The sequence below is a fragment of the Zootoca vivipara genome, chromosome 14, assembly GCF_963506605.1.
Source record: "Zootoca vivipara chromosome 14, rZooViv1.1, whole genome shotgun sequence".
In the NCBI taxonomy this organism is placed as follows: Eukaryota; Metazoa; Chordata; class Lepidosauria; order Squamata; family Lacertidae; genus Zootoca; species Zootoca vivipara.
In genome coordinates this window covers 34,884,539-34,908,598 of record NC_083289.1, presented here as the reverse complement: position 1 = coordinate 34,908,598, position 24,060 = coordinate 34,884,539, and the positions used below count along the sequence as shown (strand labels likewise).

Below are 24,060 nucleotides of genomic sequence, written 5' to 3'. Positions count from 1 at the left end.
GAGATTTTTAGGGTCCTTGCTATTCATCTGATTGAAATATTAAAATTAGTTTAAAACAATTAGCATTCTACATGATTGAAACCTGTTCTGGTGGAGGGCTGTTAAGCAATCTAATAATTAACAACAGGCAGAGTCGAGGCATCCTGTATCAACTTAAGACATTTCGACTAACTCCCTCCTACACATCACTGGGGTCTCCTTCAAAACATAGGCTTGCAACTTCAGCCACACAACACAACGGTCAGGGATTTTTATTTAACGACAACAGCAGACCAGTTCAAGGAATGATTTGTTCAAGTTTAGCAGCAACCGACCACTCTGCCACCAAGACAAACATGTATAGTTTTGCATTGCTTAGTGGTAGATGGGCATAGCGATGGCTCAATGGAAGACATGATGGAGGTGGTGCCTCTGGCTTCCCACCGAAAGAACATTGTTCCCGACGCCGCTGGGGTTAAATCGTAGAGATGAATATTCCACATTGGTACAAGAGATTTGGTGGCGGTGATGGAAGGGACAGCAAACCAAAAATATGACGAGGAAGGAATGGCTCTTTGTGGCCCACCACACACACCAAGTTGGTCCCTCTTGTCATCCCTCCAGAACAGTCCAGCCCTGGCTTCATTTTCCCTGTTCACAATCACACCTTTTCCTCTACTGCAGGGAAAGGGGGAGCCTGCGGCCCTCCAAGTCTTGCTAGACTTCAGCTCCCACCAGTCCCAGCCAGCATGGCCAGTGGGTCAGGGAGAATGGGAGTTGCAGTCCTGTGACATTTGGAGAGCCACAGACTCCCCCCCCATTCCCTGCGCTAGCGGGTTGGGATTTGACTAGTGTTCACCAGCTTGGAAAGGAATAGGTGTACTTCTAAAGTGCTAATAAATAATGATATTCAACACATGAGGATGCCAACACTGGGCATGGTGCCTACCCAGCTGCCACCATGAACAGTGGGATCCAGTAAATCTTCACACATACACAGCTTATACAATGATTTCCTCCCGGGGGGAGAGAGAGAGAGAGTGGCTGAAATTGCAAATGGACCACTGTTTGATGCAGGATCAGTAGAGCCTGTAGTTCCAGTAGCCAGAAAACACAGAGATCTGGAAAATAAGAGGGGGAGAGGTTGTCAGAAGCCGCATCATGCTCATGCTCAAGACATCAGTTTGGGAAACCCCCAACCTAAGGTTTCCCATCCCTGCTGTAAGAAGCTAATTGGTGTGGACTCCAAGAATGAGCAGGGAATGGGGATCCTGAATTCAAATCTCACTTTTGTCACAAGTTTGGAGGTTCTCTAAGCCTCCACATCCCACCCTCCCAAATCTGAAATATGGGGATAATATCAACCTACCTTGACAATGCTGTTGGCTTATTTTTCCTTTGCATTTTACTTGAAATAGACTTACCTGTAGCAGTTTAAATGCTCTAAGTGTGCTATATCATTGCTAAGGGTTACTATCTATACATCAGCAGGACATATGCTTTTAAGTTTCACACAATCCAATGCTATTTGCCTTGCCCCCAGTGTCTCCTTTTTCTGCATCAGATACAGAACTAACACTTCACTAAGTATACCAGAAGTAGTCAACGTGGTGCCCTCCACATGCCCACTCAGCCCCAGGTAGCATAGTTAAAGGTCAGGGATGACGGCAGTCCAGCAGCCTGTAGGGCATCACACTGGCTGCCGCTGCAAAATACTTTCAACATCCAGCAGCCTCCCCTGGACCCCAAAAGCAAGGAATGCCCTTTGCCAACCATGTTCTCTCTTTCCACCACCCGACCTTGTCCTTTAGCTGCTGGCACAGCTGTAGGGAGACCGTGAAAAAAACGAGGGCGTCATTCAGCCAGGGGACGACACACTCCACTTTGTGGACATGGTTCACTTCATATCTTTGGTTGTTGAACTCACTGCAGAGAGAGAGACAAAGACAAAGAGAAATATCTATATATCTATATCTATATATCCTGGGGGCAGGGAGGTTACACAGACAAGATTCCACCCTGTTCCCTCAGGCCTTCTTCACCATAGTGTGATGGTATTTATTCATTTATTTTATTAAATGTGTATACCACCCTAAACCCGCAGGTCTCAACATAAAATCACAATATAAAATCACAAAATACACAATTAAAAACAAAAACAACCCAACTTACAACATGGCCCCTGGGTTGTGCAGTATGGACCCTCCAGCCGGTCTGAAGTTCTGGGGGAGGAAATAAAAAATTACCACCCATGGATTTTCAAAGAAGGAAACAGTTGTTCTGTGTAGACTCCACAAGCTTTCTTTATTATAGAGGCGATGTGAATAGTGTACTTACAGTCTCAATATTTTTTTCTGCTTCCTTAGCATCTGTTGTCATTTCCTGACTCTTAAATTAGAGAGATATGGTGTTGTCTTCAACTAAGTCCTACCCAAGAGTAGATCCAGTGAAAGTAATGGGCATGACTAATTCAGGTCCATTCACTTCAACAGCTCTACTCTGAGTAGAACTTGCCTCAGATACAACCCACAAACATTTACCCAGCTACTCAGAGCTTGTGCAATAGTCTTTCACAACACTCCCTTGAAGTAGTGGTAGTAAATACAAAGGAGAAAGATGTTAAGCAGCTGCTTCTGGGCCTCATCCACAGCTTTGCCAAAACTATCACCAGTGAAGATCCACCAACACATTTAAAATCAAGGAGCTTGGTCAGACCTACAAATGGCTTATGACCCTCAGCTGTATTAACAACAATATTTCGCCTTTGTTAAGATTTGGAACCAATGCTCTAACACTGACCTTCTACCCAAGTGGTAAGGAATGTCTCCTGTGTAGGATTACAGTAGAGTAGATCCCTGCCCTGGGAACGAGCTGGGGGTTACATTCTATTTATTTGTATATTAGAAGTTTTATAAACAGCCTTTCAGCATCTTCCCGGTACCTTTGTAGAACTGGGTTGCAGAGCATGCAGCTGATAGACAGTCAAGCAGAGCTTATTCAGGTTGATGTAGAAATTGACGAGGATGTCTGGAGGCAGAGCAGGAGTGAACATTTTCTGCAGGGAAAGCAAAACCAGTGTATCATTAAGGCCCTTCATTTCTTACCCATTGAAAATACCAGGTTTCAATACATGCAGGACTGTGAACAAGTATCCCTCAAGGACAGTAAAGGTAAAGGGACCCCTGACCATTAGGTCCAGTCGTGACCGACTCTGGGGTTGCGCGCTCATCTCGCATTATTGGCCGAGGGAGCCGGCGTACAGCTTCCAGGTCATGTGGCCAGCATGACAAAGCCACTTCTGGCGAACCAGAGCAGCACATGGAAACGCCGTTTACCTTCCCGCTGTAGCGGTTCCTATTTATCTACTTGCATTTTGATGTGCTTTCGAACTGCTAGGTTGGCAGGAGCTGGGACCAAGCAACGGGAGCTCACCCTGTCTCAGGGATTCGAACTGCCGACCTTCTGATCAGCAAGCCCTAGGCTCAGTGGTTTAACCACAGCGCCACAGTCTTCATTTATTCCCCTGACCCTTGATCCACCTTTAAATCAAACATGCATTTGGGGACCCGTTCCTTGACTTTTTACTATGTACTTCTATGGTGGCGGCGCAGCTGTTATGATCCACCTTAGATCAGATCGTGATTTGGTTGTGGGTTCCAGCTCACCAATTAAGACCAATGCTAGGACAAAGATTCTCAGAGTGTAAAGCAGGTCTCCCTAGAGGGGCCTGAAGTACTGTCAGGAGAAGCAAACATTCCCTTTTAGGCCCTGTCACTCAATCGCAGGGACAGGAGAGAACCGGAACACCCAGCAGCGAAACCTATGCCCGTGCTGCCCAGGGCGGGCCCGCTTCCAAGGGGGGGTGGGGTGCAGAGGGTGCCCTCCCAGGCGCGGGATAGCTGCTCAGGTGCACCAATGGCAGAAATTTGGCACGCCACCCACCTGCAACTCCCAAACCTCCCCCAGCTGTCAAAATGAAGAGGGAAGGGAATGCCACCGGCAAAGCGGCACAGCTCCCCCCCTTCCCCCAACGGCTCGGGGTAGGCTTGGGAGTTGCAGGCGGCACACCAAATGTCACCCCCATCAGTGAAGACACACGGGGCGTTCCGCCCCCACCTTTCTTCCACCCCTGGGAATACCAACCCACTGTTTCATAAACGTTGCATCAATGCTGCAAAGATGGTGATGGATCTTTTTTCTTATTCTGAAAGTCCCAATCTCTAAGGACATCTGGGCAAATACAAATTGCCAGACTGGGCCAAGCCCACTGGCCCATCTGCATCAACAACTTTGGTGTCAACACTGACAGGCTGGCGCTCCCTGACCTATAGATTTCAGGAGTTAAACAAAGATCAAAGCATCAGGGGCCACCTGCTAATATTAATGAGAGGCAGAAACATCCAGTTCACCAAAACTGCTGCACTCCCAAGGGCACAGAGTCCCTCTGCTCCTATTGGTAACAGTTCTTTTCTGATCACATGCAGTCACAGGAAACTTTGTGAGCAAAATTTGTCTGCTGCAACATGCCAGGAGCCCCCGCCTAGCAGCAGCTATCAGCTCCTTGTGGGGTGGAAAACCTCAGAAGGGCCCACTGCCCCTGTCTCCCCCATTGCCAACGTTGAACAGTTTACCACATCTTGTAAAGTATTACTAGGGAATGGATTGGGTTTTCCTGAGCTTTCATGTTGCAAGCAACATTCTAGTCCTCATGGATGTGCAATTTTTAAATAATGTCCAGGAAATACATTCTCAAAGCTAAGGAGACAAAGGCAACTTTGTAGGTAGGACTTTCAGAGTTTAGAAGGATGAAAGCCAAGGTGGGAGGGTGGCTATTACTACTTCTTGACTTCTGTAGCCTTGTTATTGCCAATAACTTAAAACCTAAGCCATTCACACAGTATAGCAGGTTTAATGCAAGTATACCCAAAGCTGGACTTTTCTTAGAGCACAACTAAGATTACTGTTAGCAAAGATTTGAGTGGGCTGGAGCAGGTGCGTGCTTATCCCTTCCTGAGAGACTGACAAAGGCAGTTACCGTAACACCACTAGAGGCGATTTCTGGCAGAGTCAAAGTAGCTGGAGTGGTGAGCCGATTCCGAGCTCTTGTCAACTGCAGCATCACTGCATCCATCAACTGGTGTGGAGAGGAGGAAGAAGGGAGGGAGGGAGGAGAGAAACCTGCAATTTTATTTAGGCTGATCGAGAGATGTGGCTGAAATGTCTTAGTCATATGATGTTACTCCAAAATGGCTTTCAGTGTATCAAGAACCAAGCGCTACCCTGGCCTCTCAAGTACCCTGGAGCTTTCTTCATATGCACAAATCGTAATTGATGCTGAGGGGCATTTCGTTTGAGTGTTAGCAAGAAACTGCCCCCAAAACAAACTGCCTTCCTGGATTAAGTCAAAGGTCCCTTTAATCTCCCTGCCACCAACTGTCCTGTGAGCAGAACCCCAGGAGAAGGTGGGAGGGAGGTAAGACCACACCAAGGCCTGCTCTAGCTGGACTATCGCCTTTCTTCCCCCTGATGATTCTACCACCAATTGCCCTGTGGGAAGGATCCTGATGACTTTATGTGTGGATATTGTTCACTGAGCTTTTTGAAAATGTGGGCTTCTAAACAGCCTTAGAATAATTTGCATTCTGAAAGGTGGGATTGAAAAATGGTATCAATAAATAAATTAAAGTCCAGTATTCTATTAACAGCTATGGACAAGCCAGTATTCTTACAAGCCAGATATCCTATCTCTGAGCATGGAGGCTCTACTTACTATCTAATCTATCTAAGTCAATGGCCATCACTACACCTTCTATATTAATTTCCCATTACACACGTCTGAAATCTCTTGTGACCTACGTGGAAAGGAAGAAAAACCCTTCTGTGTAAGGGTAAGTCATGCCTCTGAATACTGGATGTCTGTTGCCTTCATGGCCTGCTTGTGGGCATCTTTTGAGTCATTTAATTGGAGATGAGATGGGCATTTGGCCTGATCCAGCAGGGCCTTTTAAAGTTCTGCTGGTTGCATACTAAGCCAGAGCAGTAGTGCCGTCTAGCCCAGTGCTGTCTGCTCTGGGAGCAGCTCTTCAAAGTCCCAGGTAGATACCCTTCCCTGTTCTATGACCATTTGCCCTTTAACAAGAAATGCAAAGGACAGAATCTGGGACCAGATGCATGCTAAACATGTATCCTGTCACTGGCGTCAAGCCACAGCTCTGTCCCACAATTGTTCCAGTTGCAGGTGAAGTGTTCACTCATCTGGAAAAATGGCTGTTCCCAAGGAGAATGGAAGCAAGCACAATTCTCACCTTGAGGACCTCACATCCTGTCTTGAACTGGTAATTGGCGCCTCTGTTGGTAAGCAGGTAGATCGCTTGGTTGACATGATTCCTTGCATCCTGGATCTGGAAAAAGCACAAAGGGCAGCCCATCAGCATGCTGGGCCAAAGCAGGCAAAAAGAGTTTTGAACCTAGAAGCACGCAAAATCTGCACAAATAAGATGCAAGAAGATGGGTTTGCCGTCATCATACCTGTTGGAGTTTCCATTGTTTATCATCCCGGAATGCAAAGTGTAGGAGTTGGTTATTCCTGGGCATTTTTAAGTTAATATCCTGAGAAACAGAGAGGGGTGATGAAGGGTGCATACACGCAGCATACATTCATAGCAGTTCCCTACTAATGAAAGTCTAGCAGAGACTACTCTGACCCTCCCACCCTATCTCTGATTATTGAGATCAGGATGCTGAGTCCCGGAAGTACTGTATCAGGTGCTACATTTCTATAGGAGGAACAACAAGCTGGAGAAAGCACCTTTTCTGAGAGGTTCCTGTCAACAGGCAAAAAAACATTATTCTGTTTGATGCCTATGGGGTATTAGGGCTCAGGATTGACAATCAGATAGCCCATTAATGGCCATTTTCAGCCTCACACTGGATGCATCTGCTAGCCAGTAGTTGGTTAACTGGGAAATTCAACAGTGGCAGTCATTACATCAGGCTGCAGAGCAAGGAAGAAGGGTTGTTTTGTCACCTCTATTGAGGAACCAGATGCCTCAACAGTCACCTAGTGGCAGCTGTTCCATCAAGCCACCTGAATTGTTTCTATTCCAGCTAGCCCAATTCTTCCAAATTGTAACTTTAAGAGTTGGGGATTGAGCTTCCTTTCCCCCTCCCTCCCTGTTCTTTTCCTCTTGTGTGTCATGTCTTTTATTGATCTTTCTATGCTGCTCAAGGCCTTTTTGGCTAAAGAGAGGGGTCAAATTATTTGAATTACTTGATGCCAAGTAAATCGCTAGCCCTGTGCAATGCCTGGCTCACCTTAACCACTGCAGCAAAAACAAGCAAAGTCCTCAAATAACCAGTGGCCCAGGAGCTTGACTTTCCAGGGGCCTCAGAAACATACTGAAAGGCTGTGCCTGGTTGAACAGTTAACAAATAACAGGGAGCAGAGAAAAATGCAACCCCCTCCTGGGTCAATCACTGAGAAGTCACAGTTTAGCAGGTAGGGAACTTGAGAAGCTGCAAGCTCTCAAATAAAAATGCTATTTCAGGAATTACTGAAATGGCACCCCCAGGTGCACCTGTGTCTGCAGAGGCTTTGCCTGGCCCCAACAGGGCCCCCTCCTTACAGTTAAGCTTCAAAGCAGCACTCTGTTGTAGCCAGTGGAACAGGTTGTAATATGTGGTGGTGTGTGTATGTGTGGTGCCCGCAACAGTTTCTCCAGTTTGCAAATGTGCCCCAAAAGGTTGGTGAGCGCTGCACTATTTAGAGCAGTGTTTCCCAAACTTGGGTCTCCTGCTGTTTTTTTTTGGACTACAACTCCCATCCTCCTTAGCTAGCAGGACCAGTGGTCAGGGATGGTGGGAATTGTAGTTCCAAAACAGCTGGAGACCCAAGAATGGGAAACACTGATTCGGAGCATGCAATAGTCCTACAGTTCATGGGGGACAAAAAGAAGAAGTAGTCAAATTCCTCTCTGGGATTTATTGTTACCAACCCCTTTGGGATTAGAGGCCATGTTTATCTGCATTGCAGCAATAGTGAACTGAGTCTGAAAGAAGTTTGCTTAACCATCTGGGGAATCCACAACCAGGCCTCATTAACAATCCTAAGAGATATGCATGGTATGTTGCCTGGCACTGGTGGTGTGTTGGCTGCATTGCTGACATGGAAACCAAAAGCAGCAGGTTGTGCATGAGCAGCCTGAGCAGCAATACCAGGGCAGGCGTTTCATGGTCCCTGAGGCCTTTGAAAGACAATTCAGCAAGGTAAATGGCAAAGGCTCATGTGAGCAAGTGATACCAGTCAGTTGGTTATTTATCTGATTACGGCAGAGGTGCATCTGTGCCATACGTTCACAGCATTCTTACACCACTTCAAACAGTTGCAGCTTCCCCCAAATAATTATGGGAGCTGTAGTTAAGGGCACTGAGAGCTGTTAGGAAATGCCTCTATTCCCTTCTTAGAGCTACGATTTCCAGAGTGGTTTAACAAACAACCTCTCTACTCAGGGTACTGTAGCTCTGGGAGGGGACTAGGGGGTAGTCTAACAAATCTCAGCACCTTTAACAAACTACAGTTCCCAGGATTCTCGAGAAGCCACTACTGTTTAAACTGCTGTGTTGTTTAGTCGTGTCCGACTCTTCGTGACCACATGGACCAGACCATGCCAGGCACTCCTGTCTTCTACTGCCTCCCGCAGCTTGGTCAAACTCATAGTACTTAAATGTATAGTGGCTCAAGTGAAAAATAAGTTGGAATTCCCCCAAGAGGAGATCTGCTGACATGCCAAGAGTGTTGGAAGGAGATGAGGTTTTCCTGCCTGGCACCATCGGGGAGGTACCCACTCCCTACCACATGAAACTTGCATGAGCAAATACTCACAGCCTGGCACAAGGCATCTCCCTGAAGTGTCAGGACTCCCTTCACCTGGTCGGTGCTGAAATAAAAGGCAGTGTTGTTAACATGGATAATAAAATGCATCTAATTCTCACGGGTGTTTGGGGATGTATATACGCAGGCAAACACAAATGGTTCAAAGAGCAGGCCAGTGCTGTTCAGTGATTAGACATTTACAGTTCTAACTTCCTCAGTGGAACCATCAGGAATAGACAGCATAAAGAAATACTTGTGCCATTTCCTGGTTTTCTCTCAGCTGCCAACATACTGCAAACAGCCTCCTTGTATAATTGCGGAAAGTGTGATTGAGCAAAACAAACTCTGTTATTTAGACATGAATCGTCTTTGTTTCTGCAACAGGAATGTGACCATAAAACTGGGATTGGTTAAGGATCTGATGACAGGATGCACACTGTTTTCAATAAAGTACCAAGTATGGTAGATCCTCTGTAGCAGTGCATCATCTTCAGATGTAAGCTGGGAAAAGGATTGGGTGGATTTTGTGGGCATTCAGTCTGGTGGAGGAAGGGGTTCAGCTCTCCGTCCCCAAAAAGAGCAGATTCGTTGTTTATTAGGATGGGTAGGCAATAGATTTTTACAATGTGATGGCAGGGCAATGTCTCTGTTCTATTTTTAAAAACTTTTATCATGCCAACATACCAAACAGTGGTAGAGACACAGATAACAGACCAGCTCTGCTTTAGCTTAACCCCAATTGACCTGGAGGCAGCATTGTTCTGGGGCATTTTGAGGGATGGAAAATATGGCAGCCACCAATAGTGATTACCATGTTTCCTTCCTCTAAAGTGTCCTAAAATGACACTGCATTCAAGTCATTCTGCAGATACAAAAAGATGTTCAGGCTGCTGAGAGTGGAACTGTTCTGTTATAGACAGCAGTGCTAACAACAACAACAAAACAACAACAACAACAACAAAAAGGTTAAAGAAGCTGCCCATCCACCCCCACATTGCTTAAGTAAGAGGCCTCCATGATGGCAGCAAATTCTTACTATGTATTACCCCTCACAATTAGAGAAATGGCCAGTTTGCGGTCTCCGAATAAGGCTTGCGAAACTGGGAGGGGAGCATTGTGGCACAGCCCTACCTCAAAACTCAATGCTGTTATATCCATAGGCAGAGGAACAGCTAGAGGAAATGGGAGTTCTCTTCATCCCTCCCCCTCCCAGCCCGTTTTTGAACATGTGCCTGAGCAGTGGGTTTGGAAGTGTCCACCCACCCTCTTGGGCATTCAGCCCTTTATGGAAACAACAAGGCTGAAGACCAGAACCAGGGAAGGGGCACACCTCTTTCTGATTGCTTTGCACCTTTCTAGTAGTCCACTTTGAAGAATTTAAAGCACATCTTCTCCTATATAGCCCCAGGGCATTAAAAAAACAAAGCAAAAAAACCTGCCTTTGTTATTTATACTGTACGTCTTAAGGTGTTGCAGTTTGGAAGGAGCTTACAATCTAAATAGAGTGGGGGAAATGGCCAAGGGCAGGAAGGACAAACAGATGGATCAGTAATGAAGGCAAGCACTGCAACATGCGATTAAAGTTTGGCTACCGTTGGGAATGAGGACCAAGGGGGATAATGAACCTAAGGGTAAGCAGAGAAGGTGGTTTTAAAGCAGGTGTTTGGAGGGAGACTTGACCCAGCATACACCAGAGGATGGGTATCTCGGGCCAGGATACAGCTCTCCACATCCCTCTTGTCTAGCCCTTTGGATTCTCCCCAGGCCACACTCCTCACTGCTCTGTACCCTCCTTGAGGGATTTTTGCCTGGCCAGAATGTGATAATGCCTCTTGCTTGCCTGGATGGAGAGATGTGTATGTGGAAACTTCTCCATGGTTGGAATCTAGCCTACTGTACTAATCTGTGGCTCCACCCACTTTTGCATCTGGCACCACCCACCACGACCACAGGGCCCTTGGGCTGTAAAAGGTTCTAAGCTCCTAACACCTACACATTCAGCAAATACATTCCACACAGTGTGGGGCAGGCAGCAAAGGAGAATGGATGGAGCTATTGAAGGGCAAGGATGAGAGAGATCATATCAGCTCCAACGTGTGCTTCTAATTACACTGACAGAGGCTGAATAGTTTACTAATCCTTACTCATAGAGGCTTCCTGAGATGCTGCCTGAGAAACAACTTTTGTATGAGCAGCATGGTGTGGTGGGAAGTGGCGATGTAAGCTCCCAGACTTGGCTCCCCCCCCCCCCCACTGACTGGCCTTAGCCAAGTCCGCTTTGCTTCCCCTCCCCTCTATAGCTGATACAAGGAGACAACAGTTGCAAATCATGTTGCCCATGAAGATCCCCATACCTACTTTGAACTACCCAGAATGAAGTTCTCCTGCTTGATGGGTCCCTCTGAACCGCTCACAGGCAAAGTAAAGCGATGAGAAGCCTCCTGAGCAAGAAAGAAGCAGAGAAGAATGAGTGCCGCAGACACCAGCTGCCTCCCAACATTTCTTCTTGGGTTAGAAACTCAGAAAACTGGCAAGACCACTCTGCTTCACACAAAAGAAAACCAATGGTATAACCTGCCTCCACACTTCTCTATTGTTTTAAATACTTTGAACAGATGGCACCAGAGTTTCCTGTTTCTGGGAAATTTTATTCATCTCATGAACTTTAAGTACTTCACAGCTATCTATCTACACACACACTTCTTGGCTCAGTTAACCCCCCCCCACAAGTAATCTTCATTCATCCACCTGAACAAACACAGCATAGCCGCCAAAAGCGGAAGTCTTTCAATCTCTCTCTGAAGTTGTAATTCTGATATCTGGACTGGGGTGGGCTGAGAAGAGGACAAATCTGCAGTACACAATTTGGGTCCTTTTTCCATCTCTGCTACAAAGCTGGCCTGGCATTTGGCTCTTTGCTGGTGAAATTAGTGCATGGCCCTGGCTGGTCGCCATACTTGCGCATTCCGGTATCATCATAAGTAGAGACCAGCATTTGGCAACCTAGTACCCTCCAAATGTTTTGGACTACAACTCCCATCAGGTCCAGCCAGCACTATGTTGGCTGAGGCAGACAGGAGTTGTGCTCCAAAGCTTATGGACAGCACTAATTTTTGCCAAAGGCTAATATACCCGAAGCAACCAAAACCCAGAACCCATAGCAAGTTTGAAATTGTTTTGTAGTGGAACAAGAGGCCTGAGAGATTGCTAGTATGCCCAGTAACTGCTTCAGACAAAGAAACACACAGTAGGAAGAAATGTCATTTTTTGGTAAATACCTTCAGAATATCTTGCAGCTGCCGTAGGACAGCATGAACCTCCTCTCGTAAAAGCCACTTGAACTCCTCTTCCTACAGGGAAAGAAAATATATATTAAAAACCCTGCATTTAAAAACTCCACATTTCCATAGTATGATTCACTGAGAACTTTCAAAAGATATTTAGTACTCCTGTGCTACTCTCCTCTCTGTTCCTCCATTCATAAAATCATAGACTTGTAGAGTTGGAAGGGATCTTCAGAATCGTGTCTTCGCAGATGCAGACGCTGGAAATCGCGGGCGTGCGCGATTCGACCCACGAAGGGATCTCCACTGGAGTGAACCGACCCAGGCGAGGTAAACTTTGCTAACCCCTGATCTAGTCCAACCCCCTGCAATGCAGGAATATGCAGCCATCGCATGCACCGATCAAACCTGCAACTCTGGCGTTATCAGCACCACCTTCTAACCAACTGAGCTATCCACTCACATCATCTCACATAAATGAATAAATTCTGCTGAAACTATCCAAAGACATTTGGAATGCTTGTGATCATGCACTTTTAAAAATGAAGATCTTACCCGGGCAGCAAACTATGCAAGTTAATCAGAACATTTTTATTTAACATTCTTGCAAGTTTCACATGATTTTATTTTGCCTAGAAACTACAGGGTTTTCATTCATATTCAAATCAACACAGAAGGAAAGAGTACACAGGCAATGGCAAAATTGCTTCCTCCTCTCTATTTCCCAAGCACAGAGGGGGATTTCACAAGCTCTTATTGAGTCAGCAAGGCATGGGGTGTCTCCTTAGTTTAGATGGATCAGGTTCTACTCTGAGAGGGCAATACCTCTGCTGTCCTGCTCTCTCTGTTGAGAAAAAGCCACTCTTTGTGAGCCCTATTCAAATTAGAACTGATGGACTAAAACATGTCCATTAATCTCAATGGCTCTACTCTTTTTGTTGTTGTTGTTGTTTTTACAGTTTTATGATCAAAGTGCCACAATTCATAGCTTAGATTTTCTACTGCAAAATTGGGCCATACCAATAGAAATATTTGGAAATCCAACATTTACCTAAATCAGGCATAGGCAACCTTGGCTCTCCATATGTTTTGGAACTGCAACTCCCATGATCCCTGACCACTGGCCCTGTTAGCTAGGGATCATGGGAGTTGTAGTTCCAAAACATATGGAGAGCCAAGGTTGCCTATGCCTGACCTAAAGAAATCACCCCTGAGCATTATAGTTGCAGAGACATGTACATATGGAGCTTCCAGCAACGCTGAGCTTTGAACTGAGCATGCCTCCTAGTCCCTTCCCCACAACTCAAGGTCTTACCACCACTCAATTTATTGACTTGGTTTCGACTTTGACAAAATAAACTGTGAAACCCCCCCCCCCCAAAATCATTCCCTATCATGCAATGACATCTCAATGTATGTTCCAAAATAATTCTGGAAAGGGTTGGTTCAAAGAGGAAAACGCTGACAACAATCCACTTGTTTACACAGGAGAGAATCCAAAAGCACCACATGGCTTCAGATAAACAGAAGCCCTGCTGGATCCAGAAGGGGCGGTGGAGCCACAGTTAGACTATCTCCCCAAGGGCACCTTGAACATTCTTCTCCAGCTGTTATGAATACAAACAAACTCTTTCAGAGTCTCTTGAAGCTTGACAGCACCTACACAGCTTTAATAATTAACTTGCATCTATTTCTAAGAGGCTGTCTTCCTTTACTTTTAAGGAGAAAGGCACAGGGTAGGAGCCAAATCTTAACTGCCACCACCCAACCATGTTCTCTGGGGAACCTCTTAGGTCCAACTGTTAGGTTACTCTTCATTTACGCATTTCTACTTTAATACAAATGTCTCCAGATACTCTGCATTGAACAGCTGATTGGAACCATTGAGTGAAACCTCTAAAAGTGCTCATCTGATAATGAAAGTTTGCTAGGAATACATTTCCCATGCTGGGCATGCACACAGGTTGCTTGATGTAGTGTTTCCCACCTGTACAGCAGTCTGTCATGTTGTACAGGTTAAAACTGTACTTCAAGTGTGGAAATGAACCATGAATCACTCCCACTGGGTAAGGGTGAATCTGTTTAGGATCAAGTTCACAAACAAACAAAACAAACAAACAAACAAATGCTGCATGTAAACTGAATAACCCTTTGCCACTAAGACAACTTGCTCTAGGATGAAGCATTCCTTATGGTGTTGGAGACATTGTGTTATTCAAATGAACACAGTGATATGAACTGAGAACATGCAGCATAGAACTGTTGCTTGACTACTGTTTAAACAATGCCCCGAGTAATTTGATTAAGGGCCAGAATAGCCTTACTGGCATCAGCAACACAGGGGACCTACACAAATAAATAAATGCTTTGTTTCAGTTCTAAAGTGATAAATGCCCCCACATTAGATTTATGTATATTTAAGACTCTGGAGAAACATATAAAGCAGGGATGAGGAACCCCAGGCCTGTGGGGCCAATCTTTATTTGGCCCTCAGGAGGCCCTCTACTCCACACCCTCCTTAAGTGCTTTCCCCTAACTGAAATGTGCCCCTAAACTGCTTGTCTGGATGAAGGGTGGAGGTGCGTGTGTAGAAATGTTTGCATGTTGGAATGCAAGGTATGGCACAAAGGCATGATTCACACTTTCAAGGCCCACCTTTGCATCTAGCCCTATCCGCTGGAAAGGAATGCAACCCTCAGGCTGAAAAAGGTTCCCTTCTCCTGCAGCAAAGTCTTCTATTGATGATAAAGCAAAAGGAAGTATTCTGGCACCTTAATAGATTAACAAATTACTATGGTATAAATTCTGGACCTTTACAGTTGAAAGCAGCAATACTGTTGGTGGATCCTAGCATATAGAACCATATATGCTAAGATTTCAAGTACTTTTGCCAACCGATGCAGACATGTGTTTGGTGTCGAAAAAGCGATAACAATGGTAACTAATGCAGCAGATGAAAACATTGTAGAGTTTGCAGATTCCTGAGAAACCTGAGGCATGTCTCAGACCCTCATAGCTCCAGTTAGGATCAAATCTATCAATCTCAATTTTAATCTGAAGCTGTAAAGCAACACACTGGCTATTCAGTGATACTCCACCCCCAACAACATACATTCTTTCACAATAATATCCAAATAGCAAAGTGACAGACTTTGCTTCTAATTCAGACCTTTCAGCAACAGCTGTGAATGGCATTTAAGAATTCATGAAGGGAATGCAGAAAACCACTGCACCATCCATGTGCCTTACAGAACCAATGATGTTTCATTGTGCTAGAACTGAACTGTGAACATTTGTGGATGCAGGCGTAAAGTGCAGAACTATGAACACAAGCAAACAGAGACTGACAAATTTAGAGAGTATAATTCCATCAACTCTCCTGGTCAATTCTTGTTAAGTAGATTCTCCACATCCAGAAGCAGTACATCTTTGGACACAATTACAGGAGATCCCAATCATCATGAAACCTTGCTTCTAGGCAGTGGCCTCTGGCTGGCAGTGATTGAGAGAAAACATTGGACAAGAGGGGTTATTTGCTCAATTCAATAAGGAGAAGCTAATGTTGATGTTATTGCTACCTGCTTGGGGAATGCAAGACAGAGTCTGGGCATATACATGCAGCAGAAGGAAGTGGTAAAGAATCCGCAGGTGGCAGGATGGACTGTACCTTTTTGGACTGTATGTGTGCAGGAAATAGTTTTATTTAATGGCCCCGTGTCTTAAAAAAACTCATTTAACTAGAACACTAGCACAGCAAGGATCAGGCTGGGCAAGAAGACGTGGCCCTGATAAAGAAGCACTTTAAGACATCAAAGAAGCTTTCAAAAAAGCAATGACTTCCACATCTTGCAGTGTAAAATGCTACAGTCATACTATCTCCAACTCAAAGGATGAGAGCATCTCTGATGGTTTGGACAGGAGTCCACCTAGTCTAGCATCATTTCCAACATGTGTCAAACAGAGGCCTCTCACAGCCCTTCCTGGATAGACTAGGAATCTAAATTGGGACCATTTGCATGCAAAGCATATGCTCTGCTACTGAGCTACAACCCCTCCCTGCTCCATTCTTTTGCTCTGTCTAACCTACTTCAGAAGACCAAAGAAGCCTATGGCACACTAAAGCCTAAAAAATTATTATGGCATCATCTTGTGTGGACTACAGTCCACCCCTCCTGTGTAACAGGCACATATGCACACACGACGTTTGGAGGAATCAGAGGGCAAGGAAATGCAGAAAAGACAAGTGCAGAGACTCTACTACACCCTCTGGAAATCATGATCACACAAGTATGCTGGAAAATAAAGTAGGGTCTCTGGCAGGAAGAAATGAACTTTGCCCATCACCCTGAACTCCTTGGAGGAATTGTTAAGTGGGGTGCAAATCTTATCTAACATGAGTGGTTTCCAAATCATGTCCTAGAGTTCCTTGGAAGTATATCGGGTGATTTTATTTCTCAAAGAGGAGATCAGCAACAGTGAACAAATTGCCCATGAAGACAGAATGCATCAAGTCACAAACTCTTGGGCTGGACTCCTTTAAATGCAGTTTAAATGTGCAGCTGAAATTCTCAGCCCACTTTTCTTAGGCAATTCATAGAAAGCAGGGAAAAGAACATCAACAGAGCCTGGCTGCTGGATCAGGCCAATGTCCCATCTAGTCCACCATCCTGCTAACCCAGTGACCAACCAGATGCATCTATAGGGAAGCCCACAAGCAGGACCTGAGTGCGACAGCACTCTCTCGGTGCTGGCGAAGAGCTGACAACGTATTTCAGGATGGCGACGACGATGATAAATATCATTATGAAATAAGGTAATTATAATTTCAGGGGGAGGAGGCGGCGGCGGCGCCGGTTCCGCGATAGTGTGGAGTGACGTCACGCACAGCCGATGCCGGCGCGGATGACGTCATGCACGGCCCCGCTCCACACCGAAGGGGTTGAGCCAGGCAGAGAACCGCTGTCGGTCCCTCAGGGCTGAACAGAGGCGCCTCGGCTTCTCTCGGCCAAGAGTGAAGGAGACGCCGCCGCCGCCGCATCCGAACACAGCAGCAGCTGCAACAGCAACGCGGCCGGCCGCCACAGCCGCTCTCTCACCAGTACAGCCCGCTCGGCCGCGCTCGCCAGCGCCGCCATCCTCATAGCCGCGCCGCCTTTCGTCCGCAAGACCCAGATGGATAACCGCCTCACGGAGATGCTCCACGGACCCAACCGCTTGACTTGAGGCGATACGTGAAGCACGGGCTCTTCCCCCCCTTCGCTCCTTATTGGGCAGGAGCTTCAAGAGACGACGTTCTTATTGGCCAGTTCTTAAAGGCCTTGCCTAGACGCCTCCGCGAGGCTCCGCCCACTCCTCGGCTTTTAAATAACCCGTTCACAACCACTTCCGGTCTGAACGTCGTTGCCTCTCTCTCTGTGCCTTTAATAGTTATAATGCCAAATGAGTTTTACCATAGAGGTTGGTGCCAAGAGCTAGAGCGTCATCATTTTGCATTGTTAGGGACGTCGTGGGTAAAGCTGTGGTGCTTCAGTTCTCACCGGAATTTCAGAAGGGTGGTAGCGGTATAGAGACTACATAGTGTGTTTTATCTATACGTTTTTAAAATGGAAGCCTAGCAACCTGGAAGTCAGGCGACAATCATTGGCCAGGAATGTATTTCTGCTTTCCTACCTTTTCCATCTTCTGAGGGCTGCTGTGGCGTCATAGAGCCTAGTGACGTAATAAAGCAAGCTAGTCCGGCCAAGCTTTTTGGGGGGAGGTAGAGAATTGTGAAAACAATCAAGGGCAGATAATGTGAAACCCACCCATTTTGATGTGCATATTATTTAAAACTATCCAGGATAAAGAAGCACTGTACAATTCTCTTTGTTTCCAAAGTGCAGAATTTAGTGCTGGTCAAAACATTATTCACAACCAAGGAGACAGGAAAAAAACCCTGCTGATGACTGAGCATGCTCAGTGGCTACGGAGTAATAATTGACTGTGCTCGAAAACAGCCACAAAAAAGGGAGGGGCATGGAAGGGAGAATCCTGAAAAAAGACATAGCTGGATAGAACTTTCAAGCAGGCACATTCCATCCCGCAACACACTAAATATAATTCAGATTAATATTGTAAACTAACGGGAGTTATCACATCCAGATTATAAACCATATAGCACTTCTTTGATTGGCATTACGTTCCCAGTGAAATAGTCACCATACATTCTTCAGCTTGTGCTTTCCTTCTGTTTATATCCCACCTTTCTTTCCCAAGGTTGGGAGAAAGTGACTGGGCCAATGATACCCAAATTAGTTTTATGGTTGAGAAGGTACCTGCATCAAGGATCTCAATATAATCTAACCACAACAGCAAGCAACTTTCATTCCCAATGCTATTTGAAAAAGAAAGTTATGTTTACTGACATGATTTATCATACCACTGTGAAGTTATTTTTCTATAGTGTATAGCAAAAATTCGCTTCCAAAGACTTCCCATTTGAAGCAGTTTGTATGAGACATAGATTAAGTTTTTCAGGGAAATGGATACTCACATTCTTGAAGTGTAGTATTAAACAAGTTGATGTTTAATACTGAAGATAAACAAGTTGTATGCCTAAACAGAACCCCCATATTTAAATATTTACACAAAACAAAAATTTGTGCTAAAGTTTGCCTCTATCCAGTTCAAAACTTATCCAACCTGTTTGGGTAGCAATGTCTTAAAAGAGGGAGAACAGGAAATTCTTGCTTCCTACTTTGCCGCAGCACACAAAAAACATTGTGTAGCCAAACATGCATAGGCATCAACAATCCCAAAAGCCAAAGGCAGGCAATTCTTCTCATTAGGATCAACTAGCCAAGTCATTTTATTATGGTCAATAATCAATATCAAGACAAAGATACCAATTACAAAATTATAAAAAACTAGACAAAATAAGGTGTAACATCACATATAAACAAGCAGTTCTAGGTGGTCATTTATGCCAGAAAGGAACCCTTCTGACCTAGGGATATCCATCGTAGAACCCATTAAAACACCAGAGTACTACACAGAATTTCATGTTCTCCCGAACTCTTTTGGCTGAAGAACCCCCCATGGTAGCAAGCAGCTTGCAGCTAGAAACAGAAGGAGAAAGGCCATAGCTCAGGAGTAGAGTATCAGCTTTGCATGCAGCAGGTCCCAGGTTCAATCTCCAGGTAGGGCTGGTAGGGAATCTCACTTGAAATGCCAGAGAGCCACCGCTAGTCAGTGCAGACAGTATTGTGGTTAGATGGTCTGCTGATCTCACTCCATATAAGGCAGCTTCCTTTGAACAAGAGCACCTGCCATGTCTAGAGCAAAGCTGTTGTCTGTCACTGTTGAATGACACGGCTAGATTGCTCTTTTAAGTCCTTCAAGCCTAGTTCTGTATACTCTGACTGGCAGAGGCTCTCCAGGGTTTCACACACAAGAGTCTCTCCCTAGCTCTACCTGGAGATTTCAGCGATTGAACCTGGGACTTTCAGCATGCAAAGCAGATACTCTAACATTATTCAGAAAACATAGCAGTTCTAGAGCTGACACAGAGAGAAAAAAGAGTAGGACAATGGGAACAACTTTAACTGGGTTGTCTTGCAACAGACAGAAAGAAAAACTGCCTGTCATTCTGGGATCTGAGTGTATAAAAGTGTGAAATGTACCTTCAGTTTTAATACAGGAAAAACAGAACATTGTGCTCTATGTATCAAAAGTAAGGGGAATGTTAGGCTTAACACATTTCTTTTGATTTAATGGCTGGCGCAGGGAGAGAAGAGAATATTGGTGGGGAGAGTTTAGAAACAGACAAGTAACATTGTGTTACCAAGAAAGGTTTTATTTCCTTTTGCCAGTAGCTTTGTTAATTGCACAAGAAAAAAAATCATTTCTTCTGTTTTTGCCATTTAATCATCACCACACATCCTATTCTGAATGACAAACGTTAATTAAAAACAAGGCAAAAAAATTAAAAAAATTCACAACCTTAATTAACTATAGATCGGTCATTGAAGGAGAGGGAATTAAAAGAAAACTGCTTTTTCTTACAAGCTTTCCACAAGTGTCACATTTTTTTTTCTCTTTAAAAAGGAAGGATCCAAAATAAAAAGCAATTGTTAAACAGAAATCCCCATTAAAAAGTAACTTTACAGTATTGTCAACAATATTAAGACAACAATGACCAAGCCAATTCAATCACAGAGTCTTGTAATCCAAACTTCCCCTCCTGCAACATCAACAGCTGGAATATGAAGGGACCCACAAAAAAGGATTTTGAAGAAATTGGCTCCTGAAGGTGAGAAACTGAATAGAATGAAACAGCGAGTCTTGCGGTCCCTTAAGAAAACCACCACAAATATATTGTGGCATAAAACCTGTGGGCCATAGCACACTTCTGACCCGTGAAAGTTTATGCCACAATAAAAGCTTTAAGGCACCACAACTCGCTCCCGTTTTGCTGCAAGAAATAGAGGCGGCTATTCTTCTGAAGTGGCATTTGAGACTGCAGAGTGCTGGGCTCACCCTTGGCTTTTATCTGAGTGTGTTCTCTGCTGTTTTTGGTTTATCAGTAACTGTAGAGTCCTGCAGGAAGAATCACACCCACTAGCAGATCTTTATTCTCCTTGCCAAAGAAGCCACAAGATAGGCCTTCAATACAAGGGGTTACAGTTCTCCGTTACTCCCACACCCAGCTTAGTTTGGATTTTTCGCTCCAAGGCAAAATAAAGCGTACTGAAGCCTGCTGTTTCTGTTTACACCTTTTAAAGTTTTCTGAAGACAGCCTTTATCACAAGATTAAGTAATCCCCCCACCCCACCCTGGAACTCTTCGGGATAGTACCTTAGGATTCTTAGCAACTACTTCTATCATTTACAAATCAGGCTATGTGAAGACTGCAAAATATGTCCTCCAAAATTAAGCTGCTCTTTCTGCAAGATCCTAAGCTGTCCTAGCAGGATCCAACAGGGAATCCATAAACTCACAAGTGTTGTGTGCTCATTTCCACTGCTCATCAAGATAAAATTTCAGCACAGGGCAGAGTAGCAGTCTCTGATGGCTATCTGCGGCCAGAGATCACACAAGCAGGAATGGAAGACCCTAGGGAGAGCAGGCTTCCTCAACCTGGTACTCTCCAGAATATTTTGACTAATTCCCATCACAATGGCTGGAGCTGATGGGAGCTGTAGTGCAAAACACCAGGAAGGCATCAGTTTGAGGAAGGCTGCTCCAGAGGAACACTTAACTGGTTCCGTTTCCTTTCCCAGGCTGACTGCTATAATACCACAGAAGTAACAAGCAACCAGAGGAGTGTGGCTTTCATTTTTGTATTGGATCTACAAATGTGAAGATCAACGCTAACATCCTGGTCCATGTGGTATATTCACTACAAAATGGAAGTACGGATTACTGTGCAGATTGGGTCTGTGCATATTAGGGCTCTACAGCTGCAGGGCACCCATGGAAAATGTGAAATCTAATGTGTGAATAGCAAGGGGTGTCCAACCTACCGCTTTCCAAGTGTGAATATGGGACTCTCTTCCAAGACTAACACTGAGTTGATGTACTTAAGACATGGGGGAATTTTCTCTGCTATTTGTACGGCACCCACTTCTTATATCCTTGCATTCCATTTTGAAAGTTCAGGAGCTGCCAGAGAGAACTCAGGACTGTTCATTTCACACCAGCCATTTTTTACATGGAAGCATGTGGTCAAGTTCTGTTGGGCTCAAAAGCTCACCCTCCCTCAATGGCAGCTCTGGTTGATTCAAATAGATTTGAATTCTCTGGGACCCTACTTGACTTCCAGTGAGACCCAGCATGGTAAATTTCCCTTTTCCCTTTACTAGGTTATTTCCACAGCACAGGTACCTGGTCAATCTAATGAAGTGCTCACAACTTCACCAATAGATGACAGAATATCAATTCAAAGCTGGTTGTCACTGCCATTCATGCAAGCAGAGTTTATTAGGCTGTATTAAAGTTCTTGCCAACAAATAGGCATATCTCCTCCTGTTTTACAGAAAGGGAAACATGGACGTCAAGATTCTGGGTTTAGATTTTGGGTCTTCCTGAAGCCACTTTCTCTTACCTTGCCCTATGGCTCTCTGGCAACATGAGAAGAATCCTAATAATCTTTGCCAACACTAACAGCCACAGAAGATCGGGTGGGTGCACACTCGGCATGCTCTCAGGACATAAAACCAAAGGAAGACACCAAAGTTTCTACCTTCGCTCATTAAAACACATACCAGTTCATTTCCTGAATTATAAAAAGCAATAGGGTTTTACAGAAATATTCAAGACTGGGTTAACCTTTTGGGAACTAGAGTCTTGAAATCAACAATGGGGAATCTGTGCCCTCCAGATGCTGGGGGACAAAATTCCCTTTGTTCCAAGACTGCCTTGGATTTGAGTTCAACAACGCTTGGAAAGCCAAAGGCTGTTCTAAATGCATTTGGCATATCCAAGTGCCACAGGCACATGTTGGATCCTGTGTACGCTAAAAACTAAGCTGTCTGAATGGGAAGGGCTATGGATGGAGCCTGTTTGGGTTCTCATAACTAATTCCATTGAGATACTGAGGTGGGGAATATCAGAAACTACAATGCTAATTTTAGCCCTGTCGCCTTCTTGATTGTGACTGGTTCCCCCCTAGGAAAAAAAAGAGGAGCCAGGTTCCCAGGGTCTAGACCAGGTGTGGGAAATATCTGAGCCTCCAGATGTTGCTGAACAACAACTCCCATCATGACTGGGCCACTGAACTTGCTTGTGGAAGCTTTAGTGCATCAGCATCTAGAGGGCCTGTGACTGAGCCACCCAGGTTCACAGGCAGGTGAGACAGCCTTCTTTCAATTGTCCCTAGTGCGTAAGAGAGGACAATGAACACATTACCTACAGCAAATAAGTGAAACAGCAGTTAAAAACAAACAAACAACCTCTTGAGGACACTGGTACAAAAGTGAACACCAGAAGAAGCCAAGCAGCAGACTTCCTGGCAAGAGTCACCTTAGGGTTTCTGAGATGACCTGCAGCTGATTCCATTCTGTGACTCTGAGCATGTGGTATAATTTGTTGTCAAGAAGGCAATGATCCAAGCCTGTTCCCTCCTACTCTTGCTGCTGCTGGCACAGGAAGGCTTACTGTAGCATCTGCCTTTGTGGCAGATCCCAGAAGAGTTTTTGTATTTTAAAAAAGGAAAAACAATTGAGGAGAGGTGGGGGGAAGAAAAGAGAGAGAGAGAGAGACAGAGATGGACTGGTCCAGAGTTAAAACCCAGTATTCATCATCATCATCATCATAATTAATAATCATGGTATTAACAAGAATGGGGCAGCCTAGTGGATGTAGGCCCTGTACACAGCAGACATGTCATTGTCAGATTGGTCCAATGCTTTTGCTCGTTTGTAGACCTGAAGAAAGAGAAAGGCAATAAGAGAACAGTCCTTTCAGAAAGCAAGTATTCTCATAATACTATTGGTTTCCCACTAGAATACAGAACTGCCTCATCAATATCTATAAACACTTCCCTTCAAGGAACACTATGTGAGTTGGGGAATTGGGGCGTGTAGCTCACTATGAGGAAAAGCCTGCTGGCCATAATTAGCCCCAAAAAGCTTCCCCCCATGGGAAAGACAATACTGTGTCATGTAAAAGAGCCAAAATATTCCATTAAAATATAAACTTTCAACAGCTATAAGCAGTATTAAATCACCAAACTCTACACTAGGATGGGCAACCTGTGGCCTTCCAGATGTTGTTACACTTCAGGCCTGCCAAGCATGGCCAGGGATGATGGGAGTTGAACAACAAATGTTCTACGGGTTTAATTTTAACCATGAGATGCCAATGCAAACAAAAATGTTGTACAATGCTTCGAAAAAATGGTTGAACCCCAGAGGACTTGGCAAATCAGGGAGAGTGTGTAATAAT

The 24,060-nt window shown here is 44.8% G+C and overlaps 2 protein-coding genes across 18 annotated transcripts in view; both read right to left on the bottom strand.

Annotated features, from left to right (window-relative positions):
• Window positions 1-236: 236 nt before the first annotated feature.
• On the bottom strand, window positions 237-19,803 carry ROGDI (rogdi atypical leucine zipper). Of its 3 annotated transcripts, none has more exons than XM_060282891.1 (11): window positions 17,232-19,803; window positions 12,130-12,201; window positions 11,210-11,292; window positions 8,861-8,915; window positions 6,508-6,588; window positions 6,285-6,380; window positions 5,015-5,113; window positions 2,921-3,034; window positions 2,152-2,201; window positions 1,753-1,905; window positions 237-1,100 (listed from the first exon to the last, which is right to left on the bottom strand). In XM_060282891.1, coding segments are annotated over exons 1-11 (849 nt in total). In that variant the 5' UTR covers window positions 17,277-19,803; the 3' UTR covers window positions 237-1,099. The 3 variants fall into 3 exon arrangements, with proteins under 3 accessions (XP_060138874.1, XP_034986760.1, XP_034986759.1); XM_035130869.2 differs by having other exon boundaries at window positions 1,779-1,905; XM_035130868.2 differs by having other exon boundaries at window positions 237-1,905.
• A 2,250-nt stretch (window positions 19,804-22,053) lies between these two features.
• The window catches only part of GLYR1 (glyoxylate reductase 1 homolog), a 39,905-nt gene continuing 37,898 nt past the window's right edge, over window positions 22,054-24,060 (bottom strand). For all 15 annotated transcript variants that reach the window (XM_060282890.1, XM_035130867.2, XM_060282887.1 and 12 more), the window contains one exon: window positions 22,054-23,540. In XM_060282890.1, coding sequence (XP_060138873.1) covers window positions 23,466-23,540 — 75 coding nt within the window. In that variant the 3' untranslated portion in view covers window positions 22,054-23,465. The remainder of the gene's footprint in view (window positions 23,541-24,060) is intronic.

What these genes read in the sequence shown, in the direction of transcription:
- ROGDI (XM_035130868.2), bottom strand. Translation starts at nt 17,276, where the DNA reads ATGAGGATGGCGGCGCTGGCGAGCGCGGCCGAGCGGGCTGTACTG. An exon ending in AGCTGCAAGATATTCTGAAG is followed by an intron (nt 11,293 to 12,129) that starts GTATTTACCAAA and finishes TTTCTTGCTCAG; the next exon opens with GAGGCTTCTCATCGCTTTAC. An exon ending in TCGCCTCTAGTGGTGTTACG is followed by an intron (nt 3,035 to 5,014) that starts GTAACTGCCTTT and finishes CTTTCCCTGCAG; the next exon opens with AAAATGTTCACTCCTGCTCT.